The sequence below is a fragment of the Salvelinus fontinalis genome, chromosome 4 (assembly GCF_029448725.1).
Source record: "Salvelinus fontinalis isolate EN_2023a chromosome 4, ASM2944872v1, whole genome shotgun sequence".
Classification (NCBI taxonomy): domain Eukaryota; kingdom Metazoa; phylum Chordata; class Actinopteri; order Salmoniformes; family Salmonidae; genus Salvelinus; species Salvelinus fontinalis.
In genome coordinates this window covers 60,817,440-60,837,768 of record NC_074668.1, presented here as the reverse complement: position 1 = coordinate 60,837,768, position 20,329 = coordinate 60,817,440, and the positions used below count along the sequence as shown (strand labels likewise).

Below are 20,329 nucleotides of genomic sequence, written 5' to 3'. Positions count from 1 at the left end.
TTTCACCTTTATTTAACCAGCTAGGCTAGTTGAGAACAAGTTCTCATTTGCAATTGCGACCTGGCCAAGATAAAGCATAGCAATTCGACACATACAACAACACAGAGTTACACATGGAATAAACAAAACATACAGTCAATAATACAGTAGAACAAAAGAAAACAAAGTCTATATACAGTGAGTGCAAATGAGGTAAGTTAAGGCAATAAATAGACCATGGTGGCGAAGTAATTACAATATAGCAATTAAACACTGGAATGGTAGATGTGCAGAAGATGAATGTGCAAGTAGAGATACTGGGGTGCAAAGGAGCAAGAAAAATAAATAAATACAGTATGGGGATGAGGTAGGTAGATAGATGGGCTGTTTACAGATGGTCTATGTAGAGGTGCAGTGATCTGTGAGCTGCTCTGACAGCTGGTGCTTAAAGCTAGTGAGGGAGATATGAGCCTCCAGCTTCAGAGATTTTTGCAGTTCGTTCCAGTCATTGGCAGCAGAGAACTGGAAGGAGACCAAAGGAGGAATTGGCTTTGGGGGTGACCAGTGAGATATACCTGCTGGAGCGAGTGCTACAAGTGGGTGCTGCTATGGTGACCAGTGAGCTGAGATAAGGCGGGGCTTTACCTAGCAGAGACTTGTAGATAACCTGGAGCCAGTGGGTTTGGCGACGAATATGAAGCGAGGGCCACCCTAACGAGAGCGTAGAGGTCGCAATGGTGGGTAGTGTATGGGGCTTTGGTGACAAAACGGATGGCACTGTGATAGACTGCATCCAATTTGTTGAGTAGAGTGTTGGAAGCTATTTTATAGATGACATCACCGAAGTCGAGGAGCGGTAGAATGGTCAGTTTTACGAGGGTATGTTAGGCAGCATGAGTGAAGGATGCTTTGTTTTGCGAAATAGGAAGCCGATTCTAGATTTAATTTTGGATTGGAGATGCTTAATGTGAGTCTGGAAGGAGAGTTTACAGTCTAACCAGACACCCAGGTATTTGTAGTTGTCCACGTATTCTAAGTCAGAGCCGTCCAGAGTAGTGATGCTGGACGGGCGAGCAGGTGCGGGCAGTGATCGATTGAATAGCATACATTTAGTTTTACTTGCGTTTAAGAGGAGTTGGAGGCCACAGAAGGAGAGTTGTATGGCATTCAAGCTCGCCTGGAGGTTAGTTAACACAGTGTCCAAAGAGGGGCCAGAAGTATACAGAATGGTGTCGTCTGCGTAGAGGTGGATCAGAGAATCACCAGCAGCAAGAGCAACATCATTGATGTATAGAGAGAAGAGAGTCAGCCCGAGAATTGAACCCTGTGGCACACCCATAGAGACTGCCAGAGGTTTTTTTATTTCACCTTTATTTAACCAGGTAGGCAAATTGAGAACACGTTCTCATTTACAATTGCGACCTGGCCAAGATAAAGCAAAGCAGTTCGACACATACAACAACACATAGTTACACATGGAGTAAAACAAACATACAGTCAATAATACAGTGAAAATAAGTCTATATACAATATGAGCAAGTGAGGTGAGATAAGGGAGGTGAAGGCAAACAAAATATATATATAAATAAATTAAAAAATATATAAAAAGGCCATGGTGGCGAAGTAAATACAATATAGCAAGTAAAAAAAATAACACTGGAATGGTTGGTTTGCAGTGGAAGAAGGTGCAAAGTAGAGATAGAAATAATGGGGTGCAAAGGAGCAAAATAAATAAATACAGTAGGTAAAGAGGTAGTTGTTTGGGCTAAATTATAGATGGGCTGTGTACAGCTGCAGTAATCTATGAGCTGCTCTGACAGCTGGTGCTTAAAGCTAGTGAGGGAGATAAGTGTTTCCAGTTTCAGAGATTTTTGTAGTTCGTTCCAGTCATTGGCAGCAGAGAACTGGAAGGAGAGTTAGGCCAAAGGAAGAATTGGTTTTGGGGGTGACCAGAGAGATATACCTGCTGGAGCGCGTGCTACGGGTGGGCGTTGCTATGGTGACCAGCGAGCTGAGATAAGGGGGGACTTTACCTAGCAGGGTCTTGTAGATGACCTGGAGACAGTGGGTTTGGCGACGAGTGTGAAGCGAGGGCCAGCCAACGAGAGCGTACAGGTCGCAGTGGTGGGTAGTATATGGGGCTTTGGTGACAAAACGGATGGCACTGTGATAGACTGCATCCAATTTATTGAGTAGGGTTTTGGAGGCTATTTTGTAAATGACATCACCGAAGTCGAGGATTGGTAGGATGGTCAGTTTTACAAGGGTATGTTTGGCAGCATGAGTGAAGGATGCTTTGTTGCGGAATAGGAAGCCGATTCTAGATTTAACTTTGGATTGGAGATGCTTGATGTGAGTCTGGAAGGAGAGTTTACAGTCTAACCAGACACCTAGGTATTTGTAGTTGTCCACATATTCTAAGTCAGAGCCGTCCAGAGTAGTGATGCTGGACAGGCGGGCAGGTGCAGGCAGCGATCGGTTGAAGAGCATGCATTTAGTTTTACTTGTATTTAAGAGCAATTGGAAGCCACGGAAGGAGAGTTGTATGGCATTCAAGCTCGCCTGGAGGGTTGTTAACACAGTGTCAAGAGAAGGGCCAGAAGTATACAGAATAGTGTCGTCTGCGTAGAGGTGGATCAGAGACTCACCAGCAGCAAGAGCGACATCATTGATGTATACAGAGAAGAGAGTCGGTCCAAGAATTGAACCCTGTGGCACCCCCATAGAGACTGCCAGAGGTCCGGACAACAGACTCTCCGATTTGACGCACTGAACTCGATCAGAGAAGTAGTTGGTGAACCAGGCGAGGCAATCATTAGAGAAACCAAGGCTGTCGAGTCTGCCGATGAGGATGTTGTGATTGACAGAGTCAAAAGCCTTGGCCAGGTCAATGAATATGGCTGCACAGTACTGTTTCCTATCGATAGCGGTTAAGATATCGTTTATGACCTTGAGCGTGGCTGAGGTGCACCCATGACCAGCTCTGAAACCAGATTGCATAGCGGAGAAGGTATGGTGGGATTCGAGATGGTCGGTAATCTGTTTGTTGACTTGGCTTTCGAAGACCTTAGAAAGGCAGGGTAGGATAGATATAGGTCTGTAGCAGTTTGGGTCTAGAGTGTCTCCCCCTTTGAAGAGGGGGATAACCGCAGCTGCTTTCCAATCTTTGGGAATCTCAGACGACACGAAAGAGAGGTTGAAAAGGCTGGTAATAGGGGTGGCAACAATTTCAGCAGATAGTTTTAGAAAGAAAGGGTCCAGATTATCTAGCCCGGCTGATTTGTAAGGGTCCAGATTTTGCAGCTCTTTCAGAACATCAGCTGACTGTATTTGGGAGAAAGAGAAATGGGGAAGGCTTGGGCGAGTAGCAGAGGGGAGGGCAGTGCTGTTGACCGGGGTAGGGGTAGCCAGGTGGAAAGCATGGCCAGCCGTAGAAAAATGCTTATTGAAATTCTCAATTATAATGGATTTGTCGGTGGTGACAGTATTTCCTATCTTCAGTGCAGTTGGAAGCTGGGAGGAGGTGTTCTTATTCTCCATGGACTTTACAGTGTCCCAGAACTTTTTTGAGTTTGTGTTGCAGGAAGCAAATTTCTGCTTGAAAAAGCTAGCCTTGGCTTTTCTAACTGCCTGTGTATACTGGTTTCTAGCTTCCCTGAAAAGTTGCATATCACGGGGGCTGTTCGATGCTAATGCAGAACGCCATAGGATGTTTTTCTGTTGGTTAAGGGCAGTCAGGAGAGAACCAAGGGCTATATCTGTTCCTGGTTCTAAATTTCTTGAATGGGGCATGCTTATTCAAGATGGTGAGGAAGGCATTTAAAAAAAATATCCAGGCATCCTCTACTGACGGGATGAGATCAATATCCTTCCAGGATACCTCGGCCAGGTCGATTAGAAAGGCCTGCTCGCTGAAGTGTTTCAGGGAGCGTTTGACAGTGATGAGTGGAAATCGTTTGATCGCTGACCCATTACGGATACAGGCAATGAGGCAGTGATCGCTGAGATCTTGGTTGAAAACAGCAGTGGTGTATTTGGAGGGCAAGTTGGTTAGGATGATGTCTATGAGGGTACCCGTGTTTACGGAATTGGGGTGATACCTGGTAGGTTCATTGATAATTTGTGTGAGATTGAGGGCATCAAGCTTAGATTGTAGGATGGCTGGGGTGTTAAGCATGTTCCAATTTAGGTCGCTTAGCAGCACAAGCTCTGAAGATAGATGGGGGGCAATCAGTTCACATATGGTGTCCAGAGCACAGCTGGGGGCAGAAGGTGGTCTATAGCAGGCGGCAACAGTGAGAGACTTGTTTTTAGAGAGGTGGAGTTCAAATTGTTTCGGAACAGACCTGGATAGTAAAACAGAACTCTGCAGGCAATCCTTGCAGTAGATTGCAACACCGCCCCCTTTGGCCGTTCTATCTTGTCTGAAAATCTTGTAGTTAGGGATGAAAATGTCAGAATTTTTGGTGGTCTTCCTAAGCCAGGATTCAGACACGGCTAAAACATCTGGGTTGGCAGAGTGTGCTAAAGCAGTGAACAAAACAAACTTAGGGAGGAGGCTTCTAATGTTAACATGCATGAAACCAAGGCTATTACGGTTACAGAAGTCATCAAAAGAGAGCGCCTGGGGAATAGGAGTGGAGCTAGGTACTGCAGGGCCTGGATTCACCTCTACATCACCAGAGGAACAGAGGAGGAGTAGGATAAGGGTACGGCTAAAAGCTATGAGAATTGGTCGTTTGGAACGTCTAGAACAGAGAGTAAAAGGAAGTTTCTGGGGGCGATAAAATAGCTTCAAGGAATAATGTACAGACAAACGTATGGTAGGATGTGAATACAGTGGAGGTAAACCTAGGTAATGGGTGATGATGAGAGAGATATAGTCTCTAGAAACATCATTGAAACCAGGTGATGTCATCGCATATGTGGGTGGTGGAACTGAGAGGTTGGATATATAGTGAGCAGGGCTAGAGGCTCTACAGTGAAATAAGCCAATAAACACTAACCAGAACAGCAATGGACAAGGCATATTTACATTAAGGAGAGGCATGCTTAATCGAGTGATCATAAGGGTCCAGTGAGTAGAGGTTGGTTGGGGGCACGGCGATCCAGACAGCTGGCCGGGTAGCTGGCTATCGGTAGCAAGATAACATAGGATGGAGGTCTGTTTTTATTTTATTTTTTATTTATTTTTTGTCACCTCGTTCGTTTCCGTCGGTAGATTAGTGGGGTTCCGTGTGGTAGAGGGGATCGATCCAATTGGCAAAATAGATATAGTGACCCAGGAAAAAAGAAAAAAAAATTGTTTGGGTACAGACTTGGATAGTAATACAGAACTCTGCAGAGTATCTTTCCAGTAGATTGCAACACCGCCCCCTTTGGCAGTTCTATCTTGGCGGAAAATGTTATAGTAAGGGCGTATGGGAAGAGCGGGGAGGGGACCACAAGTAGACTAGAGCCATTGGCCTCATGCGGGAAAGCATACTGACGCGAGAGAGGGAACGCCCACTTACACAGACAGGAACCTTTACTATTTTTTCCAATTGTAAAGTGCTTGAGTAAGACATCTTGGTTTATCCACCATCCTTGCTGACACCTTCATAAACACAGGGCTTGCAGTGACATCACTGCTGTCAAAAACACTGGCCTGTGGGCTGTAGGCTAAAGACTCAATCCCTGATTAATCCCAGGTATAAAAATAGATCCCTGTCTGTGGCTCCATGAAAGCAAGCATGTGTATGGTGTATTGTTGTGTATATTTACTGTCGAGCACTATTTATGGGGTGGGTTAGGAGAGATGTGGTATTAAATTGACTGAAACATCCAGTTCTTTCTTCGGTAATATATAGACTCTGACGTAGGTCTTTAGTCCCCTATTCTGACAAAATACTGTATTTGCACAGCATACATTCTGTTCACCCAAATTGTTTTTGGAGATTTTGCATGTGGCTGTCTAACGGTTTGTCTTTTTTCCATGTGTAAATCCAGTGTGTTTAGGTCAATGCAATGACTGCATAGGGTCATAACAAAAAGGTAATCTCATTCACAATGCCGAGAGCTTGTGACGTGAATTGATGTGTCACATAAATGTGTGCTTATGCTGAGTGCATGTGATATAGGATTAACATTGAAAGTATTTACTGGAAGGGAAACTGAGCACAGACAGTGTGTAACAGTGTATGCACTGTCTGGGTTTTGTTTAATACATTTGTACAAAATGCAGGAAAAAAGTAAGCATTTTAAACACATAAAACATTGTTTATCTTTCCAGTCATCTTCACACAAAAAATCTGGCACACAAACTCTCAAATCAACCTACAAAACAACAAAGATAATAATTAAATTGATAGCTAAATGACACAGACAAACGCAGTCACAGGGTTACACAGTGTGAAAAAAAAAATATACAACTTGTTGTCAATGTCACATCAAACTATGAGTTCTCAAATTTTAGCATCACAGTCATCTTGGTATAACATTCTGTCCATTAATCAAGGCCCTAAACCAGTTTGCCTCTTACAGTACATCTGGCTTGCCCTGCAAAGTGACTTGCTGTATCCAAGCAGAATCTCATTTTTCACCCTTCTTGTTAAAGTTTACCCATGTCTTCCCTCCATATAAGCCCATGCCTGTGCACTGTAGCGTCTATTTCAGCTCTGCACGTAGCAGTGTCTCTCTGTATCCGGGGGAAATGGAGGGGTCAATTTTGGATCTGTCCATTCCAGTTTAATCTCCACACATTGCTCTTTGCTCACTGGCGGGCCCTGGCATTGGCAAAGGCGTCTCTGAGCCAAGGCGAGTCTTCATAGAGCCGAGGGTCACCCAGGTACTCTGTGGTGCGCTTGTAGAAGTAGTAGTACAACACGGACGCTGCACACAAACACACATCACCAATGAAAGACTGAAGTAATTTGGTTTTGAAACAGAAAAGACAACTATAAATCCTCTTAACCAATTAGTAGATAAAGGGAATGAAAATCAGATCCATACGGCCCCTCAAGGGTCAACTTGGTACCTACCTACTACGCTATACAAATAAAGCGTGTGAGAGCTGTGTGTGTGTTGGTGCATGTGTGTATGACTGATGTAGTACTACACACCTTCAAAAAGTATTTACCATGTAGCACTGATCTCTACCTTATTTGATTTAATGAAGGCATTCAAGATGGATTGCGTTTCAGGCCTAAAAGGTTTCCTAAAATGTGTTTCAGTAAGTGTGTGACAAAAGACAGCCTCACCTATTCTTTGGAAGACAAAAAGCACTTGGAGACCATCAGTCCACACATAGCGGTTTGATTTTAGCCAGCGTAGATTCTGCAGAGATAGACACAACCCAATGCATCATTCAGTTTGAGGGATAGCATTCTTTCACTAAAACATATAATAAACCATAAATTGATAGTAAATGATAATACACATGTAATAAACAATTCTGAGTCCTACAGAAAACTTAAAATTCCATATCCACAAAGTAAAATATCTCTCACACATATCAGGTTAGTGGCAAATGTAATTTCCCCCTGTGGATTAATAAAGTATACTCTCATCTTATTTGTGGCTAGGAGTGAATCCACTTATGACAAAAGCTCAGTCATAGTTGGTTGTCAGGGAGTTTCCTGTACATCACAGCTCAGGCTAAATCCCCCAATTGCCTGTAAGAAAGATCAGTTCCTCTACAGTACTTCTCTCAAACCTCAAATTCACTGAATGTTGATCGCCAGGCTATGAACAGATCCTATACCTTCCCACACGTGCACATTTCTATAATAACTAGAAATCAGAACTATCCCCATGAAAATAGGCAAGACACACACTCACACACGCAGGCTTCACACATATATGCGCACATGCAGTATATACATGGACGTGCATGTGTCAGAAAGTGTGTAAGCTACATTATCTCTCTCACTCACACACACAAAGGAAGGTCGTCAAGGACTCTAGTCAACTGAGCCACGGACTGTTCACTCTGTTACCACCTGGCAAGCAGTATCGGAGCATCGGGTCTCAGAACAACAGGCAGCTACTACCACCAGGCCATCAGACTGCTGAACAGCTAAACCCAGCTGTCTACCTGCACCTTAGAGACTATTTTCACCTCAGGGATGATCTGCACTTTAGAGATTATTTGCACTGACTACCCACACATCCAACCATTGCACAAAAACATATTTATAAACACACACACACACACACACACCCACGTCACATTTTTACATTTGAGTCACTTAGCAGACGCTGTTATCCAGAGTAACTTACAGTTAGTGATGGTGGGACAACCACATATGGTGGGATAATCACATATCTCAGTCATAGTAAATACATTTGTCCTCACTAAAGTACCTAATCACAAAGTCGGTGCTAGTAGGAGGGGGGGGGGGGGGGGGGGGGGGGGGGGGTCAAGTACGAGTGTTTCACACACACAGTCAACGCTGCAGTTCTATTAAATACTATTTATTCCACTGCTAGACCAAGTCCCTCACTGCCCACTTTATATTTGTAAATGCAGAGTAATAATGGACTGTTTTTACAATCTAATTTCCCCCCAACATCGGACACCCCTTAACTTCAGACACTCTCTAGCGGTTGGAGGATTAAATCACCTTGAGCTCAACATTTAAATGGACTGGAAAATAACAGTACGTTTTGCGACTAAGACACCCTTCTAGCTAGCTGACTACTGATTTTCATTGCAGTTTATGTAAGTTAAGTTAGGTTTTGAGAGTTTTCAAAAAAGTAATATATATATATATATATATATATATATATATATATATATATATATATATATATATATATATATATATATATATATATATATATATATATACAGTATATCACAAAAGTGAGTACACCCCTCCCATTTTTGTAAATATTTGAGTATATATTTTCATGTGACAACACTGAAGAAATGACACTTTGCTACAATGTAAAGTAGTGAGTGTACAGCTTGTATAACAGTGTAAATTTGCTGTCCCCTCAAAATAACTCAACACACAGCCATTAATGTCTAAACCGCTGGCAACAAAAGTGAGTACACCCCTAAGTGAAAATGTCCAAATTGGGCCCAATTAGCCATTTTCCATCCCCGGTGTCATGTGACTCGTTAGTGTTACAAGGTCTCAGGTGTGAATGGGGAGCAGGTGTGTTAAATTTGGTGTCATCGCTCTTACACTCCCTCGTACTGACTGGAAGTTCAACATGGTACCTCATGGCAAAGGACTCTGAGGATCTGAAAAAAAGAATTGTTGCTCTACATAAAGATGGCCTGGGCTATAAGAAGATTGCCAAGACCCTGAAACTGAGCTGCAGCACGGTGGCCAAGACCATAAGAGGTTTAACTGGACAGTTTCCACTCAGAACAGGCCTCGCCATGGTCGACCAAAGAAGTTGAGTGCACGTGCTCAGCTTCATATCCAGAGGTTGTCTTTGGGAAATAGACGTATGAGTGCTGCCAGCATTGCTGCAGAGGTTGAAGGGGTGGGGGGTCAGCCTGTCAGTGCTCAGACCATACGCCGTACACTGCATCAAATTGGTCTGCATGGCTGTCGTCCCAGAAGGAAGCCTCTTCTAAAGATGATGCACAAGAAAGCCCGCAAACAGTTTGCTGAAGACAAGCAGACTAAGGACATGGATTACTGGAACCATGTCCTGTGGTCTGATGAGACCAAGATAAACTTATTTGGTTCAGATGGTGTCAAGCGTGTGTGGCAGCAACCAGGTGAGGAGTACAAAGACAAGTGTGTCTTGCCTACAGTCAAGCATGGTGGTGGGAGTGTCATGGTCTGGGGCTGCATGAGTGCTGCCGGCACTGGGGAGCTACAGTTCATTGAGGGAACCATGAATGCCAACATGTACTGTGACATACTGAAGCAGAGCATGATCCCCTCCCTTCGGAGACTGGGCCGCATGGCAGTATTCCAAAATGATAACGACCCCAAACACACCTTCAAGACGACCACTGCCTTGCTAAAGAAGCTGAGGGTAAAGGTGATGGACTGGCCAAGCATGTCTCCAGACCTAAACCCTATTGAGCATCTGTGGTGCATCCTCAAACGGAAGGTGGAGGAGTGCAAGGTCTCTAACATCCACCAGCTCCGCGATGTCGTCATGGAGGAGTGGAAGAGGACTCCAGTGGCAACCTGTGAAGCTCTGGTGAACTCCATGCCCAAGAGGGTTAAGGCAGTGCTGGAAAATGATGGTGGCCACACAAAATATTGACACTTTGGGCCCAATTTGGACATTTTCACTTAGGGGTGTACTCACTTTTGTTGCCAGCGGTTTAGACATTAATGGCTGTGTGTTGAGTTATTTTGAGGGGACAGCAAATTTACACTGTTCAACAAGCTGTACACTCACTACTTTACATTGTAGCAAAGTGTCATTTCTTCAGTGTTGTCACATGAAAAGATACACTCAAATATTTACAAAAATGTGAGGGGTGTACTCACTTTTGTGATATACTGTATATACATACATACATACATACATACACACACATTTTGTGGGACTGTATATTGTAAAATTTTACTGCACGACACCACACATCATTTAATGTTATTATTAAACATAAGATTTATCTGTAAAATAAATAATGAGACATTATTTGGTTACAACACTGAAGAAGATGTTGATGAAGAACCATTTTTAAGAGTTTACAGGAGGGTGCACCGGGCTACGGAATGATAAGTTGACAGGTAAGTCATTTTTTTTTACTGGAAGGCTAGCCAACTATCTAGTAAACACCTCGGATATGAGGTTGGTGTCTCTTTTTGAACAAAATTAAAACGGATACATCTTGTAATTAAACAAAATAGTAAGGTGGACAATAACTGGGGACCATATGCTGATAATACGGGACATATTTTTTTTGCTAAACCGCTTATCAAAAAGCTGATAGTAGCAGTATTTCCACTGAAATGTCAAACATGCTAATTGCTAATCTGTTAGGTAACATTTTTACGACACCAATAATCACAAAAGATTGATGGCTTGATCACAAGATAACACCGTTGAAGGTAATATATTTCTTTAACTCTGTTGAATATGCCAATAATACGTGGTGTTACGCTATGCATACTACCTCTTGTTATTTTGACTTGACTCTTTTGGTTGTTGATATTGACTAATGTACTGCATTGTTGAGGGAGCTAGCACATAAGCATTTTGCTGCACCTTTCATACCTGCTGTAAACTGTGCATGTGACGAATAAACTTAGATTTTAATTGACACACATACATACACACACAGCGTACCATGATCCATGAGTGTAGGGAGATGCTGAGGGTCAGGTAGAGGGCAGAGAACAGCAGCAGGGCCCTGAAGCGCTCCAGCAGCAAGGACACCAGGCCCACCTGGAACACGTAGGTGTTGAACAGCATCAGCAGAATGATGATCAGGTTAAACAGGATGGCTATGTCCTGGATACTGAGAGAGAGAGAGAGAAGCTTCCATTTAGTTACAGTTACGTTAAACGAATGAAGACACATAATTGGATACACACACACACACACACACACACACACACTGTGAAGAGGGACCAGAGTTGAGAAACACTGCTTTTTACATTGTGTCAATCCCCTTTTTCTCCCACCCTTAAATAATTAATTTACATCAGAGTCAACCCCCCGGCTCTCCCATCCTTCCCCGCGTCTTACATGAAGAGCACCAGCTGGACGACGGGCGCTGCCCTCAGCAGCTCGCTGAAGGAGTTGACGAACAGGTCAAAGGTCAACAGGCTCAGCTGGATCAGCAGCACCAGGGAGTAGTTGTTGGTCTGCAGCATCTCCGGGCCGAAGGCTGGGCGCCCGGGCTGTGTGCGGCTCCAAGGAGGATCCAAGGTGGCGCACACTCACACACACGCAGACAGGAAAACATACACACATGCAGAGGTGCCAGCTGCCGTCTTCAGCTTCTGCACGGCAGCTTGATGTGTCCAATATATGTGTTTACGTAGAGCAGATGCAGGTGCAGTGCGTTTGGTGTTCCTAATTAAGGACTATTCCACTGACTGAGGAGCTCTGTGGCCTTCTATCAGCCAGAGACAGAGAGCTCTTCAGAGAGGTCTCTGAAAAGGCTATTGTTAGCTATCAGCATGTTGAAAGTGGAGAGGGTCCTCTTTCCAGCCCAAAAGAATAGTTCCAGCCCACAGTAAAATCGTTGTAGCACACAGTTCCTTATGGCATGGTGTTAGCTTTGAACACCTACAGGCAAAGGTGACAGTCGCTTTCCAATCGGGTGTTCTACCCGCATCACCTTTCTACTGGCTGTAAATCCATTCCACAGCTACATTCAACAGAGACTCTGTAGCAGAGAAAAACAGAGTGAGCAGAGACTAAACAATAATACAGTGGCAAAAATATATCTGTAATAACTTAAGCAAAATCAAATGATCCAAGGCAGAGTTTATTTTTATAAGGAGAATGGAAATCGAGCCTCCTTCCCAGATGTTTTTTTTGTGGAAATGGTGTGAGAGGGAGACATATGAGAGGAATTAATAGTCTTGGTTGACCCAACTTTGTTTCTACATATTGTAGTGTTACACAAGGTCACTGGAGGGGAAAGACTGTTACATAGACAGGCAGGAGGGCAAGCAGGCAAATGCCAGGTCAGGACCTGGATTTAAAGTTGAATTTCACTGAGTGGAGAAATCTTCAGTGTCTGAACTATTCCCCTTCTTACTGACACTACCTGGTGCGTACGTCTGTTTCCCAAACATAAATACATGTACTGTACACACGCACGCACACAGAGGGTTACTCAAAATACTTGATATGACTCTGTTGCATGACCATCCAGTACAGTATCACTGATGGTCCAATCTTACGCATCTTAATCAGTCTGTTTTTTAATTTCCCAAAATATGAATACCCTAAACTTGTCTAAATGTGACATGACATGTGTGGATATACTGTCGTGGCCAAAAGTTTTGAGAATGACACAAATATTATTTTTCACAAAGTCTGCTGCCTCAGTTTGTATGATGGCAATTTGCATATACTCCAGAATGTTATGAAGAGTGATCAGATGAATTGCAATTAATTGCAAAGTGCCTCTCTGCCATGCAAATGAACTGAATCCCCCAAAAACATTTCCACTGCATTTCAGCCCTGCCACAAAAGGACCAGCTGACATCATGTCAGTGATTCTCTCGTTAACACAGGTGTGAGTGTTGACGAGGACAAGGCTGGAGATCACTCTGTCATGCTGATTGAGTTCGAATAACAGACTGGAAGCTTCAAAAGGAGGGTGGTGCTTGGAATCATTGTTCTTCCTCTGTCAATCATGGTTACCTGCAAGGAAACATGTGCCGTCATCATTGCTTTGCACAAAAAGGGCTTCACAGGCAAGGATATTGCTGCCAGTAAGATTGCACCAAAATCAACCATTTATCAGATCATCAATTACTTCAAGGAGAGCGGTTCAATTGTTGTGAAGAACGCTTCAGGGCGTCCAAGAAAGTCCAGCAAGCGCCAGGACCGTCTCCTAAAGTTGATTCAGCTGCGGGATCGGGGCCCCACCAGTACAGAGCTAGCTCAGGATTGGCAGCAGGCAGGTCTGAGTGCATCTGCACGCACAGTAAGGCCAAGACTTTTGGAGGATGGCCTGGTGTGAAGAAGGGCAGCAAAGAAGCCACTTCTCTCCAGGAAAAACATCAGGGACAGACTGATATTTTGCAAAGGGTACAGGGATTTGACTGCTGAGGACTGTGGTAAAGTTATTTTCTCTGATAAACCCCTTTCCGATTGTTTGGGGCATCCGGAAAAAAGCTTGTCCGGAGAAGACAAGGTGAGCGCTACCATCAGTCCTGTGTATGCCAACAGTAAAGCATCCTGAGACCATTCATGTGTGGGGTTGCTTCTCAGCCAAGGGAGTGGGCTTACTCACAATTTTGCCTAAGATCACAGCCATGAATAAACCATGGTACCAACACATCCTCCAAGAGCAACTTCTCCCAACCACCCAGGAACAGTTTGGTGACGAACAATGCCTTTTCCAGCATGATGGAGCACCTTGCCATAAGGCAAAAGTGATAACTAAGTGGCTTGGAGAACAAAACATCGATATTTTGGGTCCATGGCCAGGAAACTCCCCAGACCTTAATCCCATTGAGAACTGGTGGTCAATCCTCAAGAGGCAGGTGGACAAACAAACCCCCACAAATTTTGACAAACTCCAAGCATTGATTATGCAAGAATGGGCTGCCATCAGTCAGGATGTGGCCCAGAAGTTAATTGACAGCATACCAGGGCGGATTGCAGAGGTCTTGAAAAAGAAGGGTCAACACTGCAAATATTGACTCTTTGCATCAACTTCATGTAATTGTCAATAAAAACACTTATGAAATGCTTGTAATTATACTTCAGTATTCCATAGTAACATCTGACAAAAATATCTAAAGACACTGAAGCAGCAAACTTTGTGGAAATTAATATTTGTGTCATTCTCAGAACTTTTGGCCACGACTGTAGAGCTATAAGGCCGTGTCTAGACTTGACAATTCATACAGCTTTAGTATTCTGATCATATCGTTCTGATCGCGTAATTCCGAACGGGTCACGTACCTACACCTACATTTAAAATGTGTCTACCGTGTCCACAGTGTGTCTGGATTCCTATGTTCAAATGCCAGTATGCATTCTACAAATGATTTGGCGCTACGCTCAAAATATCCCACGGCTGACAAGATACAAATAACAAGAACTGGGATCATATTTGGGTCTAAATTATGTTGTCTTTCCATAGGTGTGTACAATACTTTAGGTGTGCCTGAATTGGCTTGCCCGGCACAATAGTACCCATGGGATAGTTCTAACAGCGCAAACCCTCCCCAGCCGACACGCCAATGACACCAGGTGAGCTAAACCAAGCGCAATGAAAGTAACTGTTTTTTTATTTATTTTTTAACAATTGACCCAGGTCTGACTGGCACTGTCTGTGTCCAAACTAAGATCACTTCTTAACAGGGTTGGTTTAGGCCCTGTATACTGTAATTTAATTAGTTAAAAGTAAACTGGCCCAACTCGACACAATTAACAAGACCTGACCTTTGCACCTTGTAAAAGTCACTTGTCTGGTCTGAGTGGCACAATGGTAACCTCACCGCTACTGTCACCTGCTGGGAGTGTTTCACAAACGGGACAGGGTTGTGACTGGATAAGCCTGTGTGTTATGCTGCCCCATGCCATGCTCACAGAAGTAAGGCCCTGTCCAATACGGACACTTGGGACATTTAAGGGATTAAACTATTCACTCGCTCAGTCATGCTGTAACCGGACATTTCTGTAACCAGTCATGGCCATAGCCAGTCATTGCCATGCAGTCTAGCGTATTTCCACCATAGGAACTGGAGTTATGGCCTTGAGTGTTGACTTTGACTTAGAGTGCTTAATGCCTAAATTGGATGCCCCAATGAAGGGGAGAAGTAGTTCAGAAGTGGGATCTTTCTTTAAGATAGAAGATTAGGCAATTCTTACACCTTTCTCCTGAAGTGTGCACTCCTGCACTCTTCCCCACACATTTAAAATAATTGGATTGTTGTGGCTAGATTGGTTTTCCCCACTATATTTCTTACATTAGTTTCCTTTCAAATCCATTAACGAAAGTGATCAAGTGCTGAAGATCATTGGGACTCAGAGATGGTCTGCTTTATACTATAGCATGGCCTACTGGATTAAGACCATTGACCTACTGTAACCTAGGCCTTTCCAGCTGCAAGAGCAGAGAAGCATATACATAACCATGACCCCATTGACCTATACATGTGTTTACCCTTTAACAACCCCTTCTGTTAGAAGGAGCAACATAACAATGATGTTGTTGACTTTTGACCTCTTACTTTACATAGGCATGACATTCAGTACAATGATACCTACAGTAGTGGTATTTAACTAGGATTTATGGTGTAGTCTTACATTCACTCTGCTTGGGAATCAAATAATGACCAAACCGGGCTATTATGTGATCTGAGTCCTATCCATCACAGATTGACAGCTTGGCATGAATTGTGATTTAAAATTGGTATGTTGGTGGCAGCGGTGGGATCAAGTTGTGCGGTGGATTTTTGGAGCGAAAACGTACCGGTATATTCACAAACCATACTTAATAAAAATATAAATACAACATGTATCACCTCCCACCTGAGGTGTGGCATATCAAGAAGCTGATTAAACAGCAATATCATTACACAGGTGCACCTTGTGCTGGGGGGGAAATAAAAGGCCACTTTAGAATGTGCAGTTTTGTCATACAACCCAATGCCACAGATGTCTCACGTTCTGAGGGAGCGTGCATTTGGCATGCTGACTGCAGGAATGTCCACTAGAGCTGTTGCCAGATAATTGAAAATGTATTTCTCCACCATAAGCTGCCTCCAACGTTGTTTAAGAGAATCTGACGTCCATCCTGCCTCACAATCGCAGACCACGTGTATGGCATCGTGTGGGTGAGTGATTTGCTGATGTCAACGTTGTTAACAGATCGCCCTCCATGGTGGTGGTGGGGTTATGGTATGGGCAGGCATAAGCTACGGACAATGAACACATTTGTATTTTATCGACCGCATTTTGAATGCACAGAGAATCCACAGCCATCCCCTCATGTTTCAGCATGATAAAGCACACCCTATGTTGCAAGAACCTGTACCCAGGTCTTCCATGGCCTACATACTCACCAGACATGTCACCCATTGAGCATACAGTGCATTCGGAAAGTATTCAGACCCCTTGACTTTTCCCACAGCTATTTTCAGGTCTCTCCGGAGATGTTAGATCGGGTTCTGGCTGGGCCACTCAAGGACATTCAGAGACTTGTCCTGAAGTCACTCCTGCGTTGTCTTGGTTGTGTGCTTAGGGTTGTTGTCCTATTGGAAGGTTAACCTTCGCTCCAGTCTGATGTCCTGAGCGCTCTGGGGCAGGTTTTCATCAAGGATCTTTCTGTACTTTGCTCCGTTCATCTTTCCCTCGATCCTGACTGTCTCCCAGTCCCTGCTGCTGAAAAACATCCCCACAGCATGATGCTGCCACCACCATGCTTCACCGTAGGGATGGTGCCAGGTTTCCTCCAGACGTGACGCTTGGCATTCAGGCCAAAGAGTTCAATTTTGGTTTCATCAGACCAGAGAATCTTGTTTCTCATGGTCTGAGAGTCCTTTAGGTGCCTTTTGGCAAACTCCAAGCAGGTTGTCATGTGGCTTTTACTGAGGAGTGGCTTCTGTCTGGCCACTCTACCATAAAGGCCTGATTGGTGGAGCGCTGCAGAGATGGTTGTGCTTCTGGAAGGTTCTCCCATCTCCACAGAGGAACTCTAGAGCTCTGTCAGAGTGACCATTGGGTTCTTGATCACCTCCCTGACCAAGGCCCTTCTTCCCTGATTGCTCAGTTTGGCCAGACGGCCAGCTCTAGGAAGAGTCTTGGCGATTCCATACTTCTTCCATTTAAGAATGATGGAGGCTACTGTGTTTTTGGGGACCTACAATGCTGCAGGATTTTTTTGGTACCCTTCCCCAGATCTGTCCCCAGATCTGTGCCACACAATCCTGTCTCGGATCACTACGGACAATTCCTCCGACCTCATGGCTTGGTTTTTGCTCTGGCATGCACTGTCAACTGTGGGACCTTATATAGACAGGTGTGCCCCTTTCCAAATCATGTGCAATCAATTGAGACTCCAATTAAGTTGTAGAAACAGCTCAAGGATGATCAGTGGAAACAGAATGCACCGGAACTCAATTTCAAGTCTCATAGCAAAGGGTCTGAATGCTTATGTAAATAAGATATGTTTATTTTTTTTATTCGCAAAAAGTTCTAAAAACCTGTTTTAGAAAAAGGGAAGGGGTCTGAATACTTTCCAAATGCACTGTATTTGGGATGCTCTCCATCGACATGTATGACAGTTCTAGTTCCCGCCAATTTCCAGCAACTTTGCACAGCCATTGAAGAGGAGTGGGGTAACATTCCACAGGCCACAATCAACAGCCTGATCAACTGTATGCGAAGGGGATGTGTCGCGCTGCATGAGGCAAATGGTGGTCACACCAGATACTGACTGGTTTTGTAATCCATGCCCCTAAGGTATCTATGACCAACAGATGCATATCTGTATTCCCAGTCATGTGAAATCCATAGATTGAGGCCTAATTTATTTATTTCAATTGACTGATTTCCTTATATGAACTGTAACTCAGTAAAATCTTTGAAATTGTTGCATGTAGCGTTTATATTTTTTGTTCAGTAGAATAAGCCATTTCAGCATGGTATACCATGTTTATGACTTCACTCTACAATTGCCACAAAGGCTTCATGACCACTAACCCTATCGCCTCGATCAGATGACAGCGTCATTGCATCAATGCTGCGTGAAATAAGTATTTAAAAAAGAATTGTGATCCAAAATTTTTACTGGATATGTATGCAACAAAAGTTCGACATTCACCTTTGCTACTATTTCTGTCAAGTCTGTGCATACAATTTGATGCGTATGTTGTAAATATCCGACGTATGCACCACACAGAACACAGACCTCCGCAATGCAATGCTGCAAGAGCAAACACAGCGTTCCATTGGAAATAAATGTACTTCTGCTGTACCAAAACGCAATGACGCTGTCGGTCTGATCAAGGCGTATCTGTTTGTCTGTCAATTAGTCATCATCAGCCCTGCCCCTGTATTTTGCGCAGTGAAGTAACATGCCTGGATTTTAACCTTTATTTGTAGATTTATCAAACTGTCCGCTATTCTTTTCAGACAATTGCTTTCATTTTGTGGTGTAATTCTGATTTCTGGATAAGGCTTAAAATTCAGGATAAAATGTTGCTATGTCACATGATTGCACAAAACACAGGGCCCTAGTCATATTATCCTTGGCCAGTCAAAGGCTGTGTTTACACAGGCAGCCCAATTCTGATATTTTTCCCAATTTGTGCCAAAATTTCTAATCTGATGGGTCAAAAGACCAATTAAGTAGCAAAAGATCACAATTAGGCTGCCTGTGTAAACACAGCCTAATTGGCATTTTGACCAAACACAGATCTTTTTCAGAGCTGATCGGATTCGTCAAAAGACCAATTAGTGAATAAAATATCAGAATTGGGCTGCTTGTATAAACGCAGAGATGTCTGTTGAGTAGACAGGCACAGTGTCCACTGTCTCCGTCTCATTGACTGATACAATAAACCAATTATGGAGTGTTGTAGCTATTGCAGCTTGTGACAAAGCCAGGTAGACTACTATAGTCCTTACACTTGTTGTGATGGCATTCTGTGAGGCTCCACATGGACTCTAATGACCTGAGAAGCAAGTGACATATTTATAGCCTCACACTGCGGCAGGTGTAAGGTGGATTAGGACTAGTTTCACACACTGAAGACTCTAGGCCAAGCCTTGCTGGGCCGATACACAAACTGTTGCTATAGTCGTAACCTAGTAAACTTACTCACAGAAGCACTTGAACAGTGACATAGCCTAAATTCCAATAAACTGTGCCCAATAATAACAATAATAGGCTACACTTTGTATCACCATTATAATTTGATACACAGAAAATGTGTCATAAGACAAAGATTGTAATTACATTTTCTATGTATTGTTTTAAATGTATTTTCCCGGTTGATTGGACAATGAACGATTAGAATGTCACATAGCAACTCTCATTCAAACACTTGACTGTAAGCAGGGAGCCAAAAGCTGCTGGTTACAAGCCTAAAAACAAGCCATGTAAGGTTTACTATTGTCATTGTGCTGTTAAATTATGTATATGTATACTGAACAAAAATATAAACGCAACAATTTCAAAGATTTAATGAGTTACAGTTCATATAAGGAAATAAATCTGCAGAAAAAATGTATTCGGCCCTAATCTATGGATTCCCCTCCCCCCCGAGACAATCCCACAGGTGAAGAAGCTAGATATGTAGGTCCTGGGCTGGCATGGTAACACGTGGTCTGCAGTTGTGAGTTTGGTTGGAAGTACTGCCAGATTCTCTAAAACGATGCCAGAGGCAACTTATGGTGGAGAAATTAACATCCAATTATCTGGCAACAACACTGATGGACATTCCTGCAGTCAGCATGCCAATTGCACGCTCCCTCAAAACTTGAGACATTTGGGGCATTGTGTTGTGTGACTAAACGGCACTTTTTAAAGTGGCCTTTATTGCCCCCCCCCCCCCCCCCCCCCCCCCCCCCCCCCCAGTACAAGGTGCACCTGTGTAATGATATTGCTGTTTAATCTGCTTCTTGATATGCCACACCTGTCAGGTGAATGGATTATCTTGGCAAAGGAGAAATGCTCACTAACAGGGATGTAATCAAATTTGTGTATAACACTTTTGAGAAATAAGCTTCTAGTGCA

At 43.5% G+C, this 20,329-nt stretch overlaps 2 protein-coding genes across 2 annotated transcripts in view; both read right to left on the bottom strand.

Moving 5' to 3' along the window:
- Positions 1 to 6,149: 6,149 nt before the first annotated feature.
- On the bottom strand, positions 6,150 to 11,765 carry LOC129854120 (transmembrane protein 138). The gene is made up of 4 exons (XM_055920865.1): positions 11,638 to 11,765; positions 11,236 to 11,407; positions 7,218 to 7,293; positions 6,150 to 6,849 (listed from the first exon to the last, which is right to left on the bottom strand). The coding sequence occupies exons 1-4, from the start codon at positions 11,763 to 11,765 to the stop codon at positions 6,731 to 6,733; spliced, it is 495 nt and encodes a 164-aa protein (XP_055776840.1). The 3' UTR covers positions 6,150 to 6,730.
- Positions 11,766 to 12,195: 430 nt separating this feature from the next.
- The window catches only part of LOC129854118 (potassium voltage-gated channel subfamily A member 1-like), a 129,172-nt gene continuing 121,038 nt past the window's right edge, over positions 12,196 to 20,329 (bottom strand). The window contains exon 3 of the mRNA XM_055920862.1: positions 12,196 to 12,283. The gene's annotated coding sequence lies outside the window, so the exon portion shown is untranslated. The remainder of the gene's footprint in view (positions 12,284 to 20,329) is intronic.